The 25,878-nt window shown below is 33.8% G+C and overlaps 1 protein-coding gene across 3 annotated transcripts; it reads left to right on the forward strand.

Moving 5' to 3' along the window:
• The first annotated feature begins 271 nt into the window (after window positions 1-271).
• LOC126823415 (PHD and RING finger domain-containing protein 1) lies at window positions 272-25,217 on the forward strand. Of its 3 annotated transcripts, none has more exons than XM_050552247.2 (15): window positions 272-394; window positions 2,146-2,416; window positions 2,834-3,111; window positions 3,653-3,736; window positions 4,107-4,234; window positions 4,653-4,735; window positions 7,186-7,328; window positions 7,640-7,957; window positions 8,776-8,817; window positions 9,953-10,170; window positions 10,367-10,501; window positions 11,289-11,449; window positions 12,479-15,999; window positions 20,162-20,338; window positions 22,061-25,217. In XM_050552247.2, exons 2-15 carry the CDS (start codon window positions 2,227-2,229, stop codon window positions 22,193-22,195), a joined length of 5,613 nt encoding a protein of 1,870 aa, XP_050408204.1. In that variant the 5' UTR covers window positions 272-394; window positions 2,146-2,226; the 3' UTR covers window positions 22,196-25,217. The 3 variants fall into 3 exon arrangements, with proteins under 3 accessions (XP_050408204.1, XP_050408203.1, XP_050408205.1); XM_050552246.2 differs by having other exon boundaries at window positions 287-599; XM_050552248.2 differs by having other exon boundaries at window positions 287-599; window positions 20,210-20,338.
• The last annotated feature ends 661 nt before the right edge of the window (window positions 25,218-25,878 follow it).

Consider the following 25,878-nt stretch of genomic DNA (forward strand, 5'->3'; position numbering starts at 1 on the left):
AAATTATTGCAGAAAATAGTATGGGCTTCGCGCACCTGCTAATCTGTACAAATATAGCGTCCCAATGAGTGACGTGTGCAAAACATCTATTTTTAGAATAACACTTGTTTGTATTTTTATTGAGATATTAGCGTTCTAGGTCAGTAAAAGTAATATTCTGGTGCCACGATAAAGATAATACCACTGTTAATTTGATAATAAAGCATTATCCTGAAATAAATTTAAGATACGCAAGTAAAATATTGACAGCTGTCTAAACATCCGGGCATTAACTCGAAAAAAAAAACATGGCGGATTTCTAGAATGGCAAAATTTGCGATATTTTATTTAATTATTTACAATATATAATGTAGATATTTTTGGATATATTTGTATTTGATCATTACTATATTGTGTAAGGGAAATTATTTATTCTGGTTCAAGCTTGATCCTAAACTGTAGGGTTGCAGGAACCAATGTAACGTTTGGACATTTTTGCTGAGTGAGTGAAAAAGCCCAAGCCAAAGGCTGGCAAAGGGAGAGTTAAGAGTAGAAAGGGGTTGAACACAGTACCAGTCCAAGCAGAGACAAATTTTTTACTGTACCGTACAGATATACATGTAGGCATGTTTGCTAAATCTAAACTCATGTAAATTTCCGAAGTGTATTAGATGTACTTCTGAGAAGTACATCTGGCCTGGAGTGTAAGAAGGATGATTATGATTGCTTGGCCTCTCCACAAATAATTTAATAAGAAATGGAACTTCATTCAATAAGAAAATGAAGTTCTTGTCGGTTTATGCCGCAGATTCTGCTATATTTGTATCTTTTAATTTGCATGTTTAATTACAAAACCGTTATTAAATTGTCATGTTTCCTTGACCTACGGGAACGGCACAGCAAACCATAGTCTTCCATAGGCCTAGTGCTGGGTATCGATAGTGATTTTTCGATAATTGGCATTGAAATGTTAATCCATAATCGATAGTATCGAAACAAACTTATTTTCACGGTCGTAATCAAGACGATTACATGTTTAAAAATCAAAACCATACGATGTTGCGATAGATGTTTTTTGTTCGGCTAATTGATAATAAACTTTCTCATCACATATATATATTGTTGTTTATTTTTGAAATAATGTAGCCTTGGTACCGAATTAAGAAACACCGTTGATTTGGAGGAAACAAAATAAAATGAACACGCATTCATTGAAAACATTGTGTACACGAGCGCGACAAATACTGATATGGCAGACAATTCATTGTTGATTCACATACCAAAAGTAGAGAAAGATTAATAAAAAGCTAGTTGTCACAAATTCGTAAATTGTTTATTATTATTAAAATAATGTAGCCTTGATTTCGAATGAAGAAATACAAGCGTTTTGTCATCCATGAGTGCTATGTCATTTGTACTTTCTTATAATTATGAGCAGACGAATTGTGAAACAAAAAACTCTGAATTAATTACACGTCCGGGTATCTCCGATTTGGTGAATTGCAGGATATGGCGATTCAACAAAAAATTTTTCAAAGTCAAAATATTGTTTAAATTACGGAAAAATTTTTTTCACATTTTTTTTATAATGTTACCAATCTGATTAAAATACAGATCTATATTTCATTTCGTTATTTTATACTTTCCATGGCCTACACTACATTGAGATCTGACCGGTTGTATTGGAAGGTCGCGTCAGATGTTGATGTTTCGAGTGGGTTGTCCACAGTTCCGTGCACCTCACGCCAAAAACTCACCGTAACAGACCGTTTCATTGGGTAATTAATCCCTCACATCATCCAGAATGCGGGTTATAAACCAACTCTTTTGGATCCTGTGGTAAAGACAAGTAAAAAAATGAAATTAAATAGGATCTTTGTTCAAATCAGATTGAAATGCTACATTGATACCGGTACTTTGAAGTGACCAATATATTGTATTATTATATAAAGGAGGGATTAACTCACAGAAAACATCGAGTCAACTCCTATGCACAAAACATAGACAAAGAAAACGATAATGATAGTAACATACCGATAGTGCATTTTTGGCAGTCTAATCGATACTATTGATTTGTATTGATATTTTACCCAGCTCTATTCTTCCATAGACATATTCTAAGTTTACAATAAATTACACTAAGTCCTATCTGTATTTTAATTTCAGGATTTATTAGTTGGAAGAAAATATATTTATGTTGAACTAAAGTGACATTAACAGTTGTCAGAAAGACCGAACAAAGAAAGAATGGAAGTCAATGACATAGATCTTGAAAACATCCAACAAAACCCCACAAGTGAAGGGGAAATGGAAACGGAAAAGGATGCTGTTAATGTAGAAAATACTGATGTTAAAATTACTGAAGGTGTTAATGATGAAGATGAGGAGGAAGAGAGTGTAGACGATGATGAAGAAGAAGATGATAGTGAGGAAGAAGGTTTGTAAATTATAAGCATTTGTTTATAAAAATGTACATGTATCTGTTTAATGTCTGAAGTAGAATTACAAAATATGTTGTAATTTGTCTCTTTCAGTAAAGTCATATGTTAAACTTGTGTTCAAATTTTACTGCTAAATTGACTTATTTAGGCAATATTATACAAGCCATATTTTATTTCCTCAGTTTTAAGATCTTAGCCAAGTATTTCATCTCTTCCATGATTTTAAATTTTCAGGCCAAAATAAAATTTTGGAAGTTTAGTCATTGTACAGTATATATATTGCATTATGGACAAGGGTATGATTCTGTAATTCTTTCGGAAGTTCATAATTATACAAAATCTGATGGTTGGGATGGTAGATGTCATTACTGAAATACTTTAAGATTTAATCTGAAATGCTGGATATATTTTAGATTGGGATTCTGAAGAAGATGGACAAGAAGGGGATGATAATGAAGAGGAGGGTGATGATGATGATGATGAGGAAGAGGATGATGATGATGATGATGATGAAAGCAGCGAGGAGGAGGATGAGGATGGTGAAGATGCTTCTCAAGTTTTAAGTGATTCTGGTGGAGAAGGAGAGGAAAGTTGTCCAATCTGTTTGGGACGATTTAAAGAACAAGATATCGGAACACCAGAATCATGTGATCATAATTTCTGTTTAGAATGTATTCAGGAATGGTCTAAGGTAGGTGAAATTGTACTGGACGGAAACGTGCTATTTTATATTCCATCAAATACGACCATTGATCATCGAACGCCATCATTTTAAATGTACATGATGGTGTAAATTACATCTATAAACCTTCAGTCTGTATATAATGAAACAATAGGCACTATAGCACAATTTATATTCAATTTGACACACAGTTAAGAGCTGTAATTATTTGTAAACTACAGAAATATAGATACATGCATAAAGCCTTAATTTATATTGCTAAAGCCCTGACCATGGTATTCTATTCTCAGTTGTTTGGGATACATGAATTGTAAGATTAGGGTAGAGAATTGCTTTGATCTTTCCAATGCCATATTGTATATTTTCCCAAGAACTTTAAATTTTCTCGGATTTAGACAATGTACATTTCTGGTATAAATGTATATTTCTGGCTTGTAATTAGACAATGTATATTTGTTATATTTATTTAGATATGTGTACATGTATATCTGGTATTTGGATATATGTAGTATATTTCTGGTATTTAGATATGTATAAATATGTATTTCAGAATGTAAACACATGCCCTGTTGATCGTCAAGTCTATCATTTGATTATTGTGAAGAAACCAGGAGAAAATAAAGTTCATTCAAGGGTATGAATAACAAATATTTTGTAAAATAAATAATTTATTCTATCATAAAACCGTTAAATTTTTAAAACTTACGTATAAATAAACATTATACAGTAATCAAATTTATTTCACAATTATAACCACATACATTTGTAAGCTCATACAATACGGATGCTTATGAAGACAGACATCTACATGTAATGGTAAAAAGATGATCGTTTTAAATCCCCTCTTATAGTGCTTTCTGATGAAGACATGCACTAGCCATAAATATCTCTGCATTTGTGACTTTTAAGCTTTATACCTTGCTCATAATTTATATCTGGTCCAAAAGAGTTATTTTCAAGATAGTACATATAGAATTCATAATTTTTTTTGTTAATTTGATAAGATACCTGTCGAAGATAGTAACGCACTAAAAGATGAGGAAGATGAAGAAGAAGATGAAACGGTCTGTGAAGTATGTGGTCGAAGTGATCATGAAGATCGTTTACTACTCTGTGATGGCTGTGATCTGGGGTAATCTAGTCTACACTTTATATTTTGTTATCAAGCGTTGAATTAAGTTATTGAGGAATATTGAAATGAGCCCCATTGACAATTGATTTGGCTGTTGAATTGTCCCGATTTAGTTCCGAAGCATATCATAAATCTTTTAAAAGATAATTATGAAATTTTGCACACATATCACCCTATTATGGTAGTTGTGACTTTCGATAATTTATACAGGCACATTTCACGTTCACTGGCGTAAATTATTATATAAATTGAAATTAAGAGATTTTTATGAAATTTTGCAGAATTTCTTTTCCTGTCGGCAAAACCATGTAAACATTCTATAAGGAAGATGGTTGTACATAGCACTATCTTATGATGTATTTGTTTATACCTCGAATCGTTAAGCAAAGTTATTTGATTATTGTATGATTTATTATAGATATCATTGTGAATGTTTAACACCACGATTGACAGATATCCCAGTAGAAGAATGGTTTTGTCCTGATTGTGCTAATAGACAAGGTGAGTTTTTTCAATCTCAATAATGATTGAATATCAGAGAAAATGGATGCATATATGGAAAAACATTAAAAAATGTAACAGTAACTGAGCAAAAAGGTTCCAGTCATTGTTTTTTGAGGCGCGTGATCGTTTGCGAACGCCTGTTGCACACCCGAATGTCACCCAAGGGGAGGTTTTTCTCTCTTGCCTTAAAATGGAAAATTGCTCTCCTGATTTATAAAACATGTTTTTTTTTTAAATAGAGTGTGAAAGACATTCCAATTGCCGCCATGCTGTCATTGTGAACATTTATTTGGGATATTCGATTAGTGTATAATGTGATTGCACATGGTAATAAAATTCTGATGAATATGTTGCTAAAAATAGATGGCATCTATGCATCATTGATTAATTTAACTGAAATGTAAAGTAGAACTCTGGCGAGACGTGAGAAATTACAAGAGATTGCATGTTGAAATTCTCAATGAAAATAATTCAGGAAGAAATAGATTCTATTTTGATGGAATTTTCGAGCATTTATGATTATATTTAGAATAGGGCTTATGTTTTTAAACAAAATTTATACAAGCTATTTATATTAAGAAATGTCGACAAGTTGAAATACTGTAAGTAGTTTTAGACGATAGCAAAAGTTTGACATGACCCAGGGCTCGAATTAGCGGGCGACGTGGGCGAAATAGTCGCCTAACCCATTGATGACTTCGCCCTAAAAGGCAATAGGGCGAAGTTGAAGTCGCCCTCACTTCGCCGTACATTTGTGCAAGGGCGAAGTAGGTAACAGGCATCGATATCAACGGTAAACAAAGCATTTTCAAAACAACACAACACGTGTTCGCATTGTGAGCTTCGAAAGGAAAACTGAAAATTAAACAAGTTGTGAAAAGCAAAACATGTATTAATATTTTGTTTTTCGACTTTGTCTGTGTTGGCTGTGATAATGTTTAATAGTTTCAATGATAAACATTGTATTTGATGTCAACAGGAAATACAATTCTTTCAAATAAAGCGAAGGAATCGAATCATAAATCTCCGTTACAACCTCTGGCTTCGTCCAGAAATAACAGCCAATCAAAAGCTGCGATGGCCAATATGGCGGCGGATACGATATTTTTCATGTATTTCTGTCTAAGAATAGACACAGTAGCCTACTGAATTGGTCCTCTTTCTTTGAAATAATTTAATAATAAAAAGAATAATAAACATAAAACTTGTGATTGAAAGGTAACGAAAGGTGTACATTGTTGTGTCAACATGGTACAGTCAATAAAGAACAACACATGTGACGAGTGAAAATAGCGTTGACGTACATTTCTGTAGACGAATGGAGATATTAAAACAATTGTTATCAGAATGATTACAACATGTATTTAGAATGTGTTGATAGGTATAATGTCGGGTCGATAATTAAATCTACGTCAATTGTATTAGTTCCACTAATCTAAACACATAAACGTAAAACAAAGAAGGTAAGTGAGTGGTGTGTCAAAAGAATAATTTCATACATAACATTGTCGTACTACGTAACAATATGACTATCCTATTGAAGGCTATTGTGAAAGGTGCTAAAACAATCACACAATAGACCCAGGACTAGTAATTAAATGTATTTAGGCACGAAAGGGTATAAATATTGATGTATTTGATAGAGGGGTATCACAAATCTTATTTGTATTGCTAAAGTCAAGTCTGTCTTAGTACTAGTACATAGTATATGTAATTATTATCACAGTAATTTTGATACCAGTAAGAGTATGATGACATGTACTGAAATAAATATACGTGTGCAGCTAAACGATGTTTGTTTATTTATTTAGCATATTGACTGTGTAACGACTTGGTAAGATTGGTTGCAGCAATGCATGAAATATGACCTCTCCTTCAAGTCTCCCTATGTCTCCCTCACTTCTCCCTATTCTGTCTGTAGGGAGAAGTCACTTCTCCCTAAAATTTGTCCCTAGTTTGAGCCCTGACATGACCATATGAGTGCCATTATTTAGCAGACAATGTTTATTATCATTTATGTAACCAGGAATGACCCCTAACATGCAATTATTGATCTTCAGAACCATTTCTCATACATCCAACTAATCACTCTCCTTAATATCAGATCACTCTCCTTAAATTCTAAATGGGAGATCTCTTTTAGGGGAGTGATTTTTTCAATTTGGTCATTAAGGGGAGCTTTTTTCTGCTCTCCTCTAAAATACAAACAACAATGACTGTGGATCTGCAAAGATGATTTTAGATTATCAATAAAATATTTCTTTGAAAGACCAGTCTTTCTTTATCAAATTTAGTGTGGCATCTATCAATCCAGTTTTTCAACATAAGACAAAAGCAAGTAATAATCATGTCCTGCATTATAGTTGATGAGATTCTTATTTATTCAGTAATTTGAATTGCACTACTGTATAAAATATTGCATAATTAATGACATTTTGTCTTGCCAGATGCTGAAGTTGCTGATGAATTAACAACTCAGCGAAGATTACGATATCAACGTCGTATCGCTAGAACGCGTGCTAGTGAAGTTGTCCGAGCAAGAATACAGCGCCACCGAGCTGAGCGAAATGGACTCTGGACGTCATCAGAGGTAAGTTATGTATCCAAACATTGTTTCGTTTCATGGATATGTGTCTTTGTAGTCAGGGGTTCGACAACAGTTTCTTGGAATTGAAAGCTAGAAAAAGTTTGAATTAAAAGCTAGAAAATGAATATATCATTAAACAGAGTTCAATTTCCGAGCTTCACCCTTCGTACTGCCTCAGGTGTTGTGTTGTGTGATCCAGTGTGATTTCAGTTCAATAAGGAATAATAATATCATTTGTAAATTTTGGATTCAATATGCTAAAGCTCCTGTTGCCATTACATCAAATATGGTATATTTTGGATTGATAATTTCAGGAGGAGGAAGATGATGAGGAGGAAGAAGAAGACGAAGAAAAAGAAGAACAAATAATGGAGGGAGATGCTGCAGAAGGTTCTAGCACATCCATACTGAGCAAATCCCAAACAGAAGCCACTGCATCCACCACCACATCACCAGTGAAAAAAAGGAAAACGCCAACCAAGAAACGCAAAACCAAGAGAAAAACAACAAAGAGAAAAACTAAGTCAACCAAAACAACCAAGAGAAGGAAGAAACGCAAAACAACAAAACGTAAAACAGGAAAAGGAAAGAAAAGAAAATATAAAAGGAAAACTAAGAAGAAAACTAAAAAGGTTGAAAATCTATAATTCTTCTTTGAAATAGATTCAGTAATTTTATTTGCTTGATATCAATGCACACCAAAGATAAATTATCTAAATTCTTTATTCAGTGAAATTTATATATTTTATTGGAACAAACCATGGTGCATTGGGCTACTGAAATTTATTGTCTCCATCGGTTTCAAACTAATTTCTGAACCTCTGGAATATTTTTTTGATATCCGTTCTTACTTCTCAGTGAATCAATATAACCAATTAACATCACTGTAGTACAGGTAATACTTTCATCAACTTTTTCATTGGGTAATGAAATAGATAATTGTGTCAATCATCTGGCACATGTCTTCATAATGTAATCTAAGAGACTGGACATTCTTGTGTATAGCTACTTCCTTTATAATATCTTATATGCCAGATGTTGAGTTCCCCATGGGTTCCCAAGCACTGGGCCACCAAGCACTTTTTGTGGGGTTGTGGTGGACTATGAAACATTTGAAAAAAGGCTGTTTTTAATGAAAAACATAAATCTCTGATCTATACATCTCTTGCCACATTGCCAATCGTCTTTCCTCAATTTTTAAAAAAGTGTAAAAAGTTGTAAAATAAGTAAATCGATAATAAATGTAAATAATGATGACGTTTTATAGTAAAAAATGACTGTTCTTTGAGGGGTTGTGATCAGATGGTGGTTTCTGGAATGGGGTCGCAGACAACAAAAGGTTGGGAACCACCTTGGTTATATTTGGTTTATTCAGACTGAAGATAACTATATATGATTTTACTATAAGAAACAAGTTTGAATTCAAAATATTTTGTATTTTCTTTGCTAGACAACCTCTGTTAGTACACCAGATTCGGCAGGAAATTATCAGGTAAGTCTTATTTCTACCAAAATCATGATTCAGCTTAAAATAAGATTATTGCTTTTCTCTTTCCCTTAGATTATTTTATAAAGCATGAATTTATATTTATAAATTTGAGTCGAGTTTGCTCTTTTACTTCCTTGAAATAAAGATTTTTATGATTTAAAACAATAATTTTTGAACAAGAAGAATAAGTTAGTAGTTAAACCGTATGAAAATATATTCTGGTTCTTAGATAAAGTAGAGTTATATAGAGGACCACATGACCCGTGGATTGCGAAGACAAAACTGCCAATCATTTTATTATTTTTTGTTTTAGTAATAGTATAGTCTGTTGATTTTATTGCAAGTGATTTTATTTGTTCTGTTTAGTATAGTTTATTAAATGATAAATGAGCCGTATTAAATGATAAATGAGCCGTATTAAATGATAAATGAGCCATATTACGTGATAAATGAGCCATATTAAATGATAAATGAGCCTTATAGTTTATAAATTGATGAATGAGCACTATAATGTATCCATACATGTAATCATTATCAAAACATAATAACGAAACGCAGACATAGTAAATGCAAGGCCAATGTAAAGATCCAGGGAGATATGGTCATGCAGTCCTTAAATGAACACTCTCATTCTAGTGACCCATGACGTGAAAAATACCATAAAGATACAGGTAACTGGAACTCTAGAAAGTGTACAACAAATTGTCACTGCTGCGATCGTTAATCTACCTAAAGGCACAGTTGCACAGCTTCCACCAATTAGAAGACACCTCAACTGTGCTATAAGACGTTTCAGGAATACTGTAGGAAAACCACTAACTCCGCCACCAATTCCACAGGCCATCATGTCGTTGGCAGTTGTCCGCAATCAGATGTCCCGCAGGCAAAGGTCCTGTTCCCATGACCCGTGTTTATTTTTTTAAAAGCACACAAGATTATGGATTATATGTGTTCCCATTTCTTTTGTGAAGGGATGCAACTCTTTTTAATGTTTCCTGTTGAAATCAGTGTTGACCATAGGCTCAATTTTGAGCCAATTGACCATTTTCAATTTAATTAATTGTTATTGACAATCATAAATCGTCAGTTGATTTAAGACAATTTTTATACAGCTACATTTATATTTATTTTTATTCAGGTTCGAAGGGCAAGTGATCTGAAAAGGTTTACTACAACGTCTGCAAGTGTGAAAGGTCGAATTGCCCACACTTTGGGATTATCTAAACCCCCTGTTGGTCGTACCATACCTCTACAGAAAAAAACAGGCGATAAATCTTTTGACGAAAAGAGACCAGAAACTGGCGCATCAAATTTATCTATATTAGGACATAAAGATGATTTGATAGAATTTCCGGAGTAAGTTGACATCACAAGTAGCACTAGTCTGAGATTTTCTTGAAAAAAACCTAAAATATATTTTATTTTTGTGGGGCAATTCATCAATCTGTTGATTTTTCAAAGTTAATTAAATAGAAACTCTTTAAAATGCTGAGTAATAAAAATGTATTAATTCTTTAAAAATTAATGATATTTTCTGTATGTTTTTTTCCAGTGATGACATGAATGAAGTTCCTACTGTCGGAGCTGTACCTAGTGCCTCAACTACTTCAACATCTCAACCCAAATATTCTAAATCGGCGTTATTATCCCATCGTCCAGTTCGACTTCCAACTTCAGTTCTTAGGCGGTTAGTTTAAATCCATTTGATAGAGCAACGTGTCAATTTTTTAATGATAATTCTGGTTTTAAAGTAGCTAAGTCTCTAACTCAATATCATCCAAAATCTTCAACATTGAAAACACGAATTATTTGTCAATTTAAATCAACATTGATGCTGTGATCTTACCGGAAAAAGATGGGGTTCTGATATCCAATATTTAAGACAAAATAAACATTTTACCATTGGTACACGAATCGTGTACCATAATGCGTTTCAGCGCCATTTGTAACAAGAGACTCGACACATTGCACCAAATCAACCGGGGCCGCCATATTCTTATGTAGACTGGAATAACCAGACGCTAGAAATTTGCATTCGATTGAGACTGCTGGCTTATTTCGCCAAACATAACTGATTTGAAATTAGAGTAAAAACGGAAACCATTGAATGTAAATCAGTTTATATACATTCATATTACAGTATTATATGCGTTGCGACCCAATTGTGTCAATTTCTAGGTCCCAAATGTTAGCGATTTAGCTCCTTTAAGTAGATTTCAAGTCTTGCTGCCAGTCAATTTACTAGTTTAACCCCAACAATTTTACATTACACATGAACTTGGTCCCACAAATAATTTAATTTAAGAGGTGTTGATCACAAGAAAATCAATTTGTACTTATTTGTCATGAATTGTCTACGCAGTTGTTTCAGCTTCCGAAACCTAAACAGTTCACAATGTCAACAAAGATCTGTTCTTTTGTATATCATACAATTTAGTCATTGATTAGTTTTGAAATTTATTTATTGATTACAGAAAACCCATTCCAAATCAGCAGCCGGCAGTTGTGCCACCAGCACCAAGTAAACCAGCTTTAGGATTACATCGTGGTGCACCTTTTGATATTCTCGGTTCCATTATGCAGGATCAGGGCAAGCTTCATTTACATAGTAAAGATGTAACTATAAATAGAGATGGTAAGTTATCTTTGCTTATTTTCACCAGAATATTAATAATTTTATATATACATCTCAAGTGTATTGACCATCTCCATCGACCAAAGAAATGTTTCAGTTCATGAACCATCTTTCGTGGAACATGTGACAAAACAATTTTATTCAGTGAGCTATTAGATCAGTGTTAACTTGACTATTTATTTCCTCACATGATTTGCTGAATGGGATCTAACATAAGACAACTTCTATTTATTCATACTGTTGATACTTGATCTGTCGTTCCAGAATTGAACTGTTGCAATTGAAGCTAAATAAAATTCTGCCTCTGCCAATCACCATGGCAGATAAAGCTTGATAATGTCATACTCTAACCACACCACATCTGTTATTTGGACAGACAAAACTCTGCCAGAACTCATTTTTTTGTCAAGTCTTGTGTAATTTTATTGCAATTTACATCAATTCTAACCGTTACAGAAATGAAATAAAATGGGGTTTAAATGCCCTACTGTTCTGCTCCTATACTGGGGTAATGAAGACGGGCATAACGCCATACAGTGTGCTATGAGTAAAATTTTGCCCAGGCAGCAGCACTGTGGCCTACTCTTAGATCTTTTACGTGCACGCCAGTGTATACATGGGATCTCAGTTTTTTGTCCCAACCGAACAACTAGACAGTTGTCCTTGTCCAACCCTCCGTCCTGCACCAATGACAAGGGGAAACCACATCGGAAAATCCTGATGCACTTTCTCGGCCAATGCAGGGATCCCACACGCGACCTCCAAGCTAGTGAGCCAGCGTTTTACCCACTTAGCCAACGTGGCTCCCTGACCGTTCCAGACTATTGTTCGAGCTCCCTAGGTATTTTCATCAGATCGAAAAATGGCTTTACTTAACCTTACTGAATGCACAGTGATCATATTGTCATTTTGACAAAAACAAATGTTTAGTGCAGAAGATTATTACAATACAATTTCCTAACATAGAGCAATGTTGTCGTAACAAATAGTTTCTGACTTTATCTCAGTTCTACACTTTTGTCATTCTAGGAACTCTAAGCACCACCAAAGTGGTTAAACCTCCAACATTGAGCAGTAGTGTTGAGAGAATAGGAAGGATAACTCTGAGTATGCCAGGTGGAGCTGTTGACCAAGATGAACCTGTGAAACAACCAGATAACAAGCCTGTGGAAGATAAAGAAAGCAACCCCAAAGCTTTTTCTGAAAAAAACAGTCTTGAGATTAAAGATACAAAGAATGACAGTGATATCGATATTAAAAAGAAGACAGAAGATCTACTGATTAAAATTATGGACAGGAAAGCCAAAGATATGTCACCTACAGATGGAGATGTGCGAATTGTTATGAAAGATAGTGATAAATTAACAAAAGAAAAGGACAACATTTCCAAAATCGATCATCAGAGATATGCAAATGAAAGAGATGATCCTTACACTGACAGTGAAACTGAGTTCGATTCGGAAATAATGAATGTGTGGACAGGAAATAGAAAATCTAAAAAAAGCAATGATAAAGAAAAGATAAAGTTAGACAAGGACAAAATAGAATCTGAGGAAGAAAATGGAGAATTTGAGAAAGAAAAAGGAGAATCTGAGAAAGAAACAGAGCAACTGAAATCTGCACCTGAGAAATGTGAAGACTCTGAAGACTCAATGACTGGAATGGAAGTGGTTGATGAAATTGGAGAAAATGAAAATTCAGATCTGGATTTAGAAGATATAGATTCAATGTATGGTTCACCGTGTGCAGAACTCAATTACGCTGAATTTTCGGAAACTGAAAACAATGAAGAAGAGCTACAGGCTGATTTTGAATTGATTAAAACAGTTGCTAAACCGGTCGAACAAGAAGAAGTTGTAACATCAATTCAGTTCGATGCACGTCAAGTAATAAGGGAATTAATGAAAGAAAAGGAAAAAGCTGAGATGGAGAAAAGGAATAAGGAGTCAAGTCCTAGTCATCGGAAAGACAAGACGATATCAATCGGTGAAATGTTGGATCGTGATAAAAAAGCCAAACGTGTTTATCGTAAACATCGTGAAAATAGTGATAGTGATTCTAGTAGTAGTTCTAGTAGTTCTGACACTGGGGAAGAGGGTGAAGTGCGATCTCGCGATGGTAAGTCCAAGCGTAGAAGACACAGACATCGTGAATCTAGCCATGAATTTAGAGCAAAAGACTCAGAACGACGTCATCGCCACCGGGAAAGAAGCTATGAAGAAAGAGTAAGAGACTCCGATCGGAGTCATCGTCGCGAAGCAAGCAATGACGAGCGAGTGAGAGATTCCGAACATCGGCGACGACGTGAACATAGTACAGAGCGACGAGAAAAAGATTCTAGAAAATCTTCAAACCATAAATCCCCGCGAAAACAAAATAAACCTTACAACTCAGGTGAATATTCACGTTCAGTTTTATCTCGTTTGGATATGTTGGATGGCAAAAAGTCGCGTAGTGAAAAGGATAGATATAGTGAACCCTCTAAACATAGTAGACGAGACAGTCGACGGAGTGATAGGGAGGAAAGACATGAAAAAACCCATAGTCGACATGAAGAGCGATCTCGTTCAGAACGTGATTCCTCGCGACGGAAACATAGACACAGATCTCCCACTGCATCTCGTTCACGAAGTCGTTCGAACTCTAAATCTCATAGACGACATGTACAATCTAGTTCCAAGGATCATCACAGATCTAGATCACGAGATAGACATGAACGATCAAAGCGCAAAAGACGTGAGAAATCAGTGTCAAAGGAACAATCACCATTTTGGGATCATAGGAAGAGATCGCCTATAGTTGAACTCGATTGGAACAGATCTGTTGTTGATTATGATGGATCTCCTGTGAGGGAAGAGGAAAGTGAAACATCCCCCCTCAGAGAAGAATCCCCTATTCAAGAGAGAAGGAGAGACAAATCTACAAAGGAAAAAGCACGTGGAAGAGAAGAGGACACAGAGAGGTCTCGATCCAATAAATCCAAGAAACGGCGGCGGGAAAAGAGCAAGGAACGTGACGTTAGTACAGAAAGAAGCAAGAAAGATAGAAGAGTTGTTGAAAACAGATCATGGTCTCGTTCACCTATACCCGTTCCAGCTGTTGATGATGAACGGGACAAAGAAAATCACGATGAAATGGTGGTTGAAAAATCAGCAAGTAAAAAGAAGAGCAATGAAACCGTAACAAAGAAAAAGGGCAAAGGTAAGGGTAAAGGCAAAGGAAAGGGTAAGAAAAGTAAAAAAGTAAAAGGACCCCCTGTTCCTCCTGGAATGACTTTTAAAAGTGTAGAGGGTGATTCTCTTCTTGTTGGTGAATTTGAACCAGTTGAAATCGAAATAGATGATGAAGATGATGATGAAGAGCCTGAGGTGCCTGAGGTTCCTGAAGTTCCTGAAGTTCCTGATCTATCTGCAGCAGTTTCACCTGGTGCTTCACCAACACCTTTGAGTATTAATGAACCAGCTATCCCATCATCACCCCCATCTCCATCTTCTGAAAATGAAAGCATTGGTTTAGGAAATATTTCGGATGATCCATCTGATTATGACCCTGCACATCCAACCGACGATGAGTTCAAGTTAGCAAAATCACCCGAGGCTTCACCAGCATTGTCTCCAAGTCCAGTTCGCATATCTCCTCTCTATATGTCACCAATACGTCCACCATCTCCAAAACAGACTGATGCTTCGCCTGTACCAGATAAAACAGTTGATTCAGCTGAAGAAGTATCATCGCCAAAATCCACTCTATCTGATTCAGTTAGTAAATCCAAATCCCCACCTGAACCAACCACATCCATTCTTTTAGTTAACCCGACCAAACCAGTATCTAAATCCATAACAGATCCAGAACCAGTTGTTATCACCTCTGTCGAAAAATCACCCATTGCCATCGTTAAGCCTAGTGAAACAAAAATACAGCCAGTACCACCAGTACCACCCCCTGCAATTTCTCAATCCACAAGTCTATTAAATCCGCTAATTCTAAGTCAGCCCCCTCCTCCAGTTGGGCAAGTTTTCCCCACAGTTCAATCTCCAGATCTTTCCTTCCCATTCCGAACAGGAGTTCCTCCAAGTGTTAACCAAAGGCTTTCTAATACTAGTAGTGACTTTTTAAATGGATCCCGATTTGATTCCAAAAGACCATCTTCATCCACCAGCTTAATTTCTTCACTGCCCTTTCCTCCCCTTTCCCAGAATAGTTCATCGCTGATGCCGCCCCCTGGATCCATAGGAAGTAAACCAAGATTCAACCAACTTGCAGAAATTAATCGTCTACTCAACACCCAAGCTCGCCTTGCTGGTATACGACCAGATCCTAAAACTGGAGGAATATTCAAGATTCCTGATCCACCAGACAGTAAATCAGAAACATTGGAAGTCGTTGATATGGATATTGATATGGACAGCAGTGATGTATCATCTCCATCTGATGATGAATGTGAGCTTCAACTACCTCCTTCACCCAAGACCAAGAAACGACATGATGCTTCAAGAAGAGGATTTGACGAATTTCCTTCGTCAGCTATGGACTTGGTTAAGAAGCAAAAGGTGATATTAAAATCTATTTATGAAGTTGATTCTGTAATAATTATTCAAAACCACATACAGCTAGTAAAAAAAATACATGTAATATTAAAAAAATTGATTATTTGCTAACTTGTTTGGTAGTGTTGAAAAGGTTACCAGAGTAGGCTACCCATTGAAGGTTAATTTGATCAAAATATGTTTTGATACCCGGGTACCCTTTGATAGTCGACTGTCAGTGTCTTGCAAAATAACTTTATGCCTTGTCCACTGGGATATATTTGAATCAACATTAACTACAAATGAGTAACAATTGCTGTTAATATTTTGAAAAATAAGTACCATACAAAGTCTTCTCATTCAACTCTCAGCTATAAACATGCTGCAAGATGCAAAAGTTACTTAAGTATTCCCCAGGTTAAGTCCAGTGGTACTTGGGTAGCAAATGCCACAAACCATTTCAACTCTACTGTTTGGTGTACATGTACATTGTATTTCCAGTTATAGCTATTTGAGTATATTGAAGCATGTATACTATGTAAGCTTACAACATTTCGCAGACTGTTTGTTATATTATGTTTGTTTCCCATCCTTTATTCTTTACTAAACAGTGCAGATATCCAGCTTGTCACAGTGAACATTGTGTTGCGTTTACCACTTAAGACCAGTCTACACTACAGTACATGTATGTTACAAACGTACATATGAAAACTTGTGTAGACTGACCTTAATTATTGGTCCATTTTTAAACTGTTTTTAAGTATGTTGTAGTATTGTGTGGTTTGTGTGTGGTGTTTGATTCACCTGGTAAGATTAGTATTAATATAACCAGCTTCTCTTTCGCTTTTAATTTGTGTTAGATTTTAAACTTTCAATTTGTATTAGATTTTAAACCTTTAATTTGTATTAGTAGATTTTAAACTTTCAATTAGATTTACCACTTTTCAATATATACTAGATTTTCCACTGCTAATTTGTTTTCGGTTTAATGTTAAACTTTGTCTTCTTCAATTTATAATAGTAGAGCTAGGTTTTTTCACTCTTAACTTAAGGGTGTTGAGTACTCTAAAATGCACATTTTAAAGTTTTGTTCATAAGATATGAAAAATTATAGAGTGTCTACTTAGTCGGAGCAGAACAATAGGACGTTAAACCACATTTCATTTCATTTAGACTACTCAATGCCCTTAAATTATATTAAACTATTCTACTTTCAATTACAGGTAATAACAATTTATATTAAACCTTTTCCATCCTTTCATTTGATATTTGACTAGGCCTTTACTTCTTTCAATTAAGGGTGTGACAACTAAGCAAAACTTGAACCGGTTAGTCGGCGGCTAAAAAACCGAACCGATTCGGTTTAGTTGGTAATAAAAACTAACTGAAAAATATTAGTCTTCCATAGTCTACAATATACGCTAATATACTGGCCTTTATTAGTTTATATACGGAGCTTAAAACTGTGATGGCGACATACATACAGTTCTATGTTTTATGTGTCCAGTACATTAAAAAAATTTGGTTTTGTTTGTACTATGTAGTTTGTTCAAATCTCCTGTTTAACCTTTTTAATAAAAGTAATAAATACAACATATAAAAAACTTCAAACAATAACGTATTGATCAATATTAGTGATAAACCTACGAGAAAGCGTATCTGGGCATCAGCTCAGTGCGCATGCCTATTGACCTAACCTGGAGGATTGCTTGTTTCTGATTGGGCACTTCAACCATTGACCTTAGCGACGGACCAATCAAATAACGTATTCTTAAAATAACTTCATTAGGTATGCAAAAACACACTCGCTTGTAATCGCGAGAATATCCACGACCGATTACTGAATATAGTATATACTGTCTCGTTATTATTATTGTCGACCATTTATCAATGATGAAGCTTATTGCATATTCGCCCCCATAAATGTCGATCGTTAATACATGTATCTTTTTAAAAAAAAAAAACGTTATAATATTCGGGCGACAGGTTTATATCATGCTGTATTTTTTAGAAGACTATCGATTTCCCGAAACTTGAACCGGTTTGTAGGTAAAACCGAACCGACTCCGACTAAACCGACTAATCGTCACACCCTTACTTTCAATTTAAATTCATGTAGATATTTTGTACATGAAATTTCAATTTTGCGTTAGATTATCTTTAAAGTTGCCTTAAAATTTAGATTTGCTATATTCTGAAGATTTAGATTTATCATACCGGTATTCTTAAAATTTAGATTTCACATATTTTTAAAATTTAGATTTTACATATTTTAAAATTTAGATTTTACATATTTTTAAAATTTAGATTTTACATTATTCTTATAATTTATTCTTAAAATTTAGATTTTACATATTCTTAAAATTTAGATTTTACATATTCTTAAAATTTAGATTTTACATATTCTTAAAATTTAGATTTTACATATTCTTAAAATTTAGATTTTACATATTCTTAAAATTTAGATTTTACATATTCTTAAAGTTACATGTACAAACTAGGTGATTTGATGATATATTTGTCCGAAAATATATTCTAAATAATTTAACAAAAATTTGTTTCAAATCCCTCTTAAAACATTGTATTCGAAAGGAAATATCCTAAGATATAAAAAAATCTATTTTTAGAAGCTATGGTTATCAAGTAACTTGATTGAGGGATGGCCCATTTTCATAATGTATTTGTCGTTACTTACTCTCAATTTACCATACAAATTGAAGCCTAAGTAAATTCTTGGAATATCTTCTGTCAACTGCTCTCTCTGCCATTTAATTGCAGAGTCTATTGTACATTTAAACCCCTCAATGTTCACAAAACCGCTTAATCATTCGATCTAGAAATAACCGCTCCCTAAGTCAAACTGGCAGACAATAAGCCGATGTATCTTTAAATGCACAGTAATAAACAGACTTTCAGACCATAAATATTAGAAAGTATGTGTGTGTTTATGAGAAAGTATAATTATTCAAAAGTTTATAAAATTGATCGACCAAGACTTATAACTCAATTCTATCTGAACATCTAGGTCAAGTGGGCATCTAACCTATATTTTTTTTTATTTAATCCTTTAGATTGCTATCTAAAAAAAAAAAAAAAAAAGAATTTCAACTCTTATTTTAGTTAAATTTAAATTAAGAAAATGGCACTGTCTTCTGGTGCAATTAACCTTCAGAAAAAATACACATGTATCATCTTCATCTTCGCCTGTCCAACCTCGTGGGTTTCCTCGCACTGCTAAAGACCCCTACGCGCAAGCGAATTATGTAAATAAAATTAAACCATATGTTAGTCCCGAAATGACATAGTTTGTGGCGAGTGGACGTTAAACCCCATTTCTCTCTCTCCACTTAATTCCAATACACATGCTCCAATTGAATGAAATACACTTACTTAATGTTCCACCTAAATAAAATACACATGCCCAATGTTCCACTTAAATTATATACGTATGCATGCTTAATGGTCCACTTAAATAAAATACACATGCTTAATGGTCCACTTAATTACGTTTTCTTAAACATGTATTAGGTATTTGAGAATCTTTGTACCATGTTGACATTTCAGAAGTTAATGCCACTTCTAAACTTAACAGAACACAATTTTTATGGGAAACAATCACTGGTTTTATTGAAGTATCATCTTATCATTATCAAGCACAATAGTGATAAGAGTATACATATACTTGTCGAAACATTGTGCTTTTAGAATAAAACCAGTAATTGTTTCCCATAAAAATTGTGTAATATTTATGTGTTTCCCAATCGCTAAATGCCACTTAAAGACACAAACAAAATTATCAACCGATACATGTAGGTACCTAATAATATATGATTATTATCTTTCTAAATAAATCAGAACTGGTTTGTTAACTTGTCTCTTCATTGAGTGTCATTGAGGTCAATGAATTGCATGCATGTTAAATGTAGACCAGTCAAGACTATTGTCATAGTCTATACTGTTTACCATATTTAATCTGAATTACTGTGGAATGATCTCCTTTTACATGTACTTTAGAAATCTTTTGCTTGGCTTTGTTTGTCTCATGTTTTGCTGTGCTTTGGTTGCCTGGTCATAATTGCTCGGCTTTGTTTGGCTTTGCTTGTTGTTGTTTGTTGCTTTCTCTATCTGCATGTTTTCTTTGTTCTTTAGTCAACTTACCAGGTTGTTTCAAACCATTTTCTTTCAGAAATCCAATTCGAAAAAATCTCTTGACCCCAGAACTATGTCTTTACAGTATGTTCGTAAATTACATCTACAAGAACGGGTTGTGGAGGAGGTTAAACTCGCTATAAAACCATTTTATAGCAGTAAGAAGATCTCTAAAGAAGAATATAAAGAAATTTTGCGCAAAGCTGTGCCAAAGGTAATAATAGACACCCAAAAATATGTACACAAACATTTTGTATATCCGAAAATATATAGTATACATATTTACAAGTATGCACCAGTCCCATTGTCGATATACTACATGTATATAAGTTTTGATGTAGCCTAATATATAAGAATTTGACATTTTAGCTCACTATGGCGTAATGTCTTGTCTGTACAAAGCTCACATGCGGTTAGTCATAGCGACTACCTATGGTAAAAAAATGGGTTGAACAGTAGTGATGGCACGATATATTGTTGAATTGATGTATCACAATTGACCGTCGCACATTGGATCGCAAGACACTGAATCGATTTTTCATGATTCTTTTTTATGTTTTTTGTCACTTCAGTAAGTAACCTGTCACTTTTAATTATCCATGCAACACATTATCCATAGGAACACAAATACTCTTAAATTCTTTTGGTCCTTATTTTGATCCACATCAATATCATGATATAAAACAGTTTAATTTCTACGACATCGGTCAGACAAAAAATATCGATTATTCATCTATCCTGTCGTTTTCTTGTTAAATATTGACCTGGTTATGAATCATGATACGAATCGTATTGTAGCACCTGAATCGCAATATCTATCGTATTGTGACTGCAGTGGCAATACCCAGCACTGTTAAACAGTGGATATTGATAATAATGTTCTGGAGGCGGCCCCATTGTCATAGCGCGGAGGAATTGGAATGACCAGATTCACTGTGAGACCAGTTTGGGTATGGGCGTGTGCTTGAAACCAATCTGATAACTACATTCTAAGCATTGATATCAGGCCACGATTTCATAAAGCATTCTAAAATTAAGGTTAAGAATTTACTCAACTTTCAATCACTTGTTGTGAGGAATATCCTTGATCCAGAAACACAAATATTTGAACATAGTTTCTAATTGATGTGGAGCCACGTTATTGCACTATCCTGGAAGTCCCGTGTTCGATCCCTGCATTGGCCGAAAAAGTTTCTTGGGATTTTCTGGCATGGTTTTCCCTCGTCAGTGGTGCAGGAAGGAGTGTCTGGCAAGGGACAACGACAAAAAACTGAGGTACTGTGTACACATTGGCGTGCCAGTAAAAGTTAGAATTCGATACAAGAGTAGGCTGCAGCGTCACTGTCCAGGAAAAATTTCCCTTATAGCACATTGTGTGGTGTATGCCCGTCTTAATCATTCCAGTCGGAGCAGTACAGTAGGACGTTAATTAAACCTCATTTCATTTCATTTCCTATTGATACATTAAAACAACAAATATTTTTGTAAAGGGCTATTTTTTAGTTTAAATAAGGCAACGATTTTGAGTAAATTCTTAACTTAAGTCTGAGAATGTTTTGTGAAACCGGGGCCAAGGCCCACACTGGCTTTTAAGTTTTTTCACCCAAAACTAACATGATTCTTTCACTTTTTCTGAAAAGAAAAAAAAAAAATCAGTGATTGAATTAATTAATTTCTTGATAAAATATCCGCACAACTTTGTCTGTCTAGTAATCAGAATTATCCTATATATTTCAAATTTGTTTGCTTTGTGCACATTAAATTTCAATGATTTCTGATCATCACATCCAGAATTTCTGCCCTAGACCACTTTGTGGAATCTTGTGAATCTCCTGAAAATTGAAGTGTCAGTCCGCCCGTCAATCGAGGTTACAAGAATCCAACTATCTTTTTGAAAGTTTTATCTTAATTTTTGTTTGTTTACCTTTATTATCAGATCTGTCACAGTAAAGCAAAGGATGTGAACCCAATGAAAGTGAAACTTTTAGTGGAGGGATACGTTAATAAATTCCAAGTCAAACATAAAAAGAAACTTGACAAAGCTAATAAAAAGCTAATTACATCACGGTGATGTTAGTAAATTTAGGATTACGGCCTATTATTTATTATAAAAAAAGAAGACAGAAAGAACGGGGCCCAGTGGTTGTTCCTGTAAGACCCAAGTGTGGTTAGTGATGTCATTAAAGAAATATGGAATGAAATACAGCCGGAATTCTCAAACCATAGCCATTTATTCATACATTGTACATGTACCTAAAATGTATATCGGGAAAATACTGAAGAATTCATGTGTGGAAATGAAAAGGTTTTCCCAATCACTTGGTCTAAAACTTTGTTTTTAGATATAAGTACGATTCAGTGGAGGAATAACAAGACTAGTCAGCAGTTGTAACCTGCTTAATGCTACTTACCATTGATGAGTTTTATAAAACTGTTTTTATATTTGAAGATATTCATACCTGTATGTACACAGTCGTGCAACATATAAGTGACTAAAAGAATAGGTTCAACAGTTGAAAGTTATAAGATTATAAAAATGGACAAGGAGATTTACATCACGAAATTTTATTAGAGTATGCACTGTACTGCTGAAGATGATTGTCTAATAATCACAATATCCATGCACATATTAATATATATTCACGATAGTAGTGTTTTAGGTTAGATATATGTGATGTACATACCTGTAAATTATGTGTTTAATGAATCCATGTAATATAAGAATCCAAAAGTTTAATTTGTATCCCATACATTATGGAGACTAATTAATTCTGATACAGATTAACCGATGGTTGATCGACATGTAAACTCATTTATGCATCATCTACAGATTCTTAGCTGTCCATCAACCAAATTTCATTTACATAGGATTAGTTCTGTCTGATTGGTTAATATTTGAAATCGTGTAGCCACAATTGATTTGAATTTTGTTTATCTAGATATACAATTAATGTCTGTTAATGAATTGAAATTGTATTTCTGAATTCATGGATGTACACATATTAAAAAATAATTGAAGATTGGGTCAAATATTGTTCCTTTAAATTTCCAGAAAGCAATTTTATGTACATTTACTATTTTAGAAATGTGTTGGAATTTAAATGCATTGTTATTTTTATTTATCTATAAAATTTGGTAAATAAAACTTGAATACATGTATATTGACATGTATGAACTTTTCATACAGTAATTGATGGATGAATGAAATGAAAACAAAAGACATGACTAAATTTTGTGGAAATTAAAAATTTGATAACAAAAGATTGAGCAAAAATTTCTTTAGAATTAATGTAAGAGTGCTGTTTGTTTTTAGAAAGAGGGATGAATGTACATGATGAATATAGAACTTTTTATACTGTATTTATACCATTAAATATATGAAATGTTTTCTAACCTTACCTCGACTCTAAAAATGAATCAAATTATAAAGAAAGAATTTAGCTATGTTTAGCATTTAAATCCAGTGAGATATAAACATCATTTTTTCAGAATTAACCATTATCGTTCCTACAATTTGTTCATTATATTATAGCCATATATTATCAGGTGCTTGGATGATCATTGTTTAACAATGTTATTAAATATCAATGTCCTGATATACAGACCCAGTATAGGGTAGTACAGCTGTGTTGAGTTCTTACATGTAGATGTAAAGCTTTAATGAAATGCAGGTAGTGTAATCAAACATGTAAGTAATGAAATCAGGACAGTGTTCCCACTTGCAGTTGATTTGCTACGTAAGTGTAAGTGTTAATAAAATGGAAAACACTAAATTATTTTGATCAAAAATAATGTTAGTAGTGTTATTGTTTTCAGTTGGTGTTTAACATGCCCACTGAATCTATTCTTATAATATATATTCTGTATATATGCTATTTTTTGAATAAGCAAGGGATGTTTTGTTTTATTTTATTTCCATTTTGTTTTGTTTTCATATGAAGTACACCTCTAGCACTGTAATAATATTTGATGCCATTAATTAATGCTATACCGGTTATATTGCTAGGTGGTCTCATACCAAGTTTCTTTTTTTAAACTTATTGATCAAATAGGAGAGAAAATAGATAAAGAAAGCATGGTGTGTTTTTTTCTCAATTTTAAAAATTGTAATTATTTTAAACTGCTTCAACAAATTGATCAACATGAATGAGAGAGGACATTATTTTCTTGGTATGTTCTAACATTAATTTCCCCTTAAAGTTGTTGATCGTCTTTTGCATACATGTATTTGGAAAGGATCCAAGTTTTATGTTCATTATGTCTTAGTAAATACTGAACTGAATTGAACAATATTTGGACTGATAGTACTTTAAAGGGACAATAACACTCTTGCTGGCTTGACAGCTCCAGTAAATAAATATTAGCCTTATTCTAAGTATTAAATGTTTAAGTGTCCTACCTGTTGTGTAAATTATCCATTACATCCTATTTTACTTGTCCAGAGGGTTCGAAAATATTTTTAAATCCAAGTCACATTTGAAAAGGTTTACGTTAGGCTTTTAAAATCATTTAGTTGAATTTTTCCATTTTTTTAAATTAGGCGTGTTAAGATGAAATTTGTATCATCAATTAATTGGAATACTGTAAAATAGTACAATTTGTTGACCAGAATAAAGATTGGGACATATTATTCTGTTACAACAAGAGTGGTATTGAGCCTTTAAGATATTTAACTATCACAGTAAATGTAGTGTAATTTGCAAAAGATTTAAAATTCCTTAAATAATGATTCACCACTTTAGCTATAGAATAAATTCAACATTATTTGGCAAGGTACTTATATTACAGAAATAAGATCAACAATATGTGATTATTGTGCTGCCTTGAAGAATATGGGAGTTGTCTATCAAGCCAACATGCTTATTAAAACAAGCAAAGCTAAGTTGGTAATAGAGACATTTTTTTCCTTAATTTAATGTAATTTATGAAATGAATTACTCTTTTTTACTATCATTTTTATTTAGTCTGTGTGTGTGCAGCCTTATTCGTAGTTTATATCATGTAAATAGTATTTAAATATTATGATCAACTATCACCATCAAGTGTGATTATTATGTAGAATAATGTACATAAACTCTAGATATAACTTACAACAGTTGTTTTTCTTTTTCATATCTACAAATATGAATATGGTTTGCTCAGAAGTGATGTTACAGGTGTTCTTTCACTTTCATGCCATATAAAAAAAATATTGTGTTTCTCAGATAATTTCACATCACTTATAAAGGTACACATGACCCATATTTATTAAAAAGAGAAAAAATAGAAACAGTTTCATTCATTATGGCAGGTAAATGTTTTACCCACGTTACAGGAAGTAACTCTATAATAAAAATGAAGTCTGCAACCTTGATAAATATTACTGACAATCAAAAATGATACTGAATAAGTGTCACTGCAAAAAATCCATTTCTGACAGCAATACAAATTCTGTAGACAAAAGCCTTTTAACTTCCATTCAGTTTGAATGCATATGGTATGTAGCTTTATCACCCATCATTAAAGCTGAAATGATGGGTCTTGGGAATTTTCAGTTTGGTTTCCACTTGTCGGTGGTGCAGTATAGTGTATATGCCTGTTTTCATCAGCCAGTTAGTAGTTTGTATGGGATGATAAACCGAGGTTCTGTGTACACATAAAAGATTCCTTGGCAGTTGGAATTCGATATAAGAGTAGGCAGTTGTACCACTGTTTGGGCAAAATTTCCCTCATAGCACACTGTATGGCATATGCTGGTCTTCATTAGCCCCTTCA

Source organism: Patella vulgata, chromosome 6 (genome assembly GCF_932274485.2).
Source record: "Patella vulgata chromosome 6, xgPatVulg1.2, whole genome shotgun sequence".
NCBI lineage: Eukaryota > Metazoa > Mollusca > Gastropoda > Patellidae > Patella > Patella vulgata.

Coding starts and splice junctions, on each gene's coding strand:
- LOC126823415 (XM_050552247.2), top strand. CDS start 2,227: ATGGAAGTCAATGACATAGATCTTGAAAACATCCAACAAAACCCCACA. Junction 4,235..4,652: donor TGTGATGGCTGTGATCTGGG/GTAATCTAGTCT, acceptor GATTTATTATAG/ATATCATTGTGAATGTTTAA. Junction 7,329..7,639: donor GACTCTGGACGTCATCAGAG/GTAAGTTATGTA, acceptor TGATAATTTCAG/GAGGAGGAAGATGATGAGGA.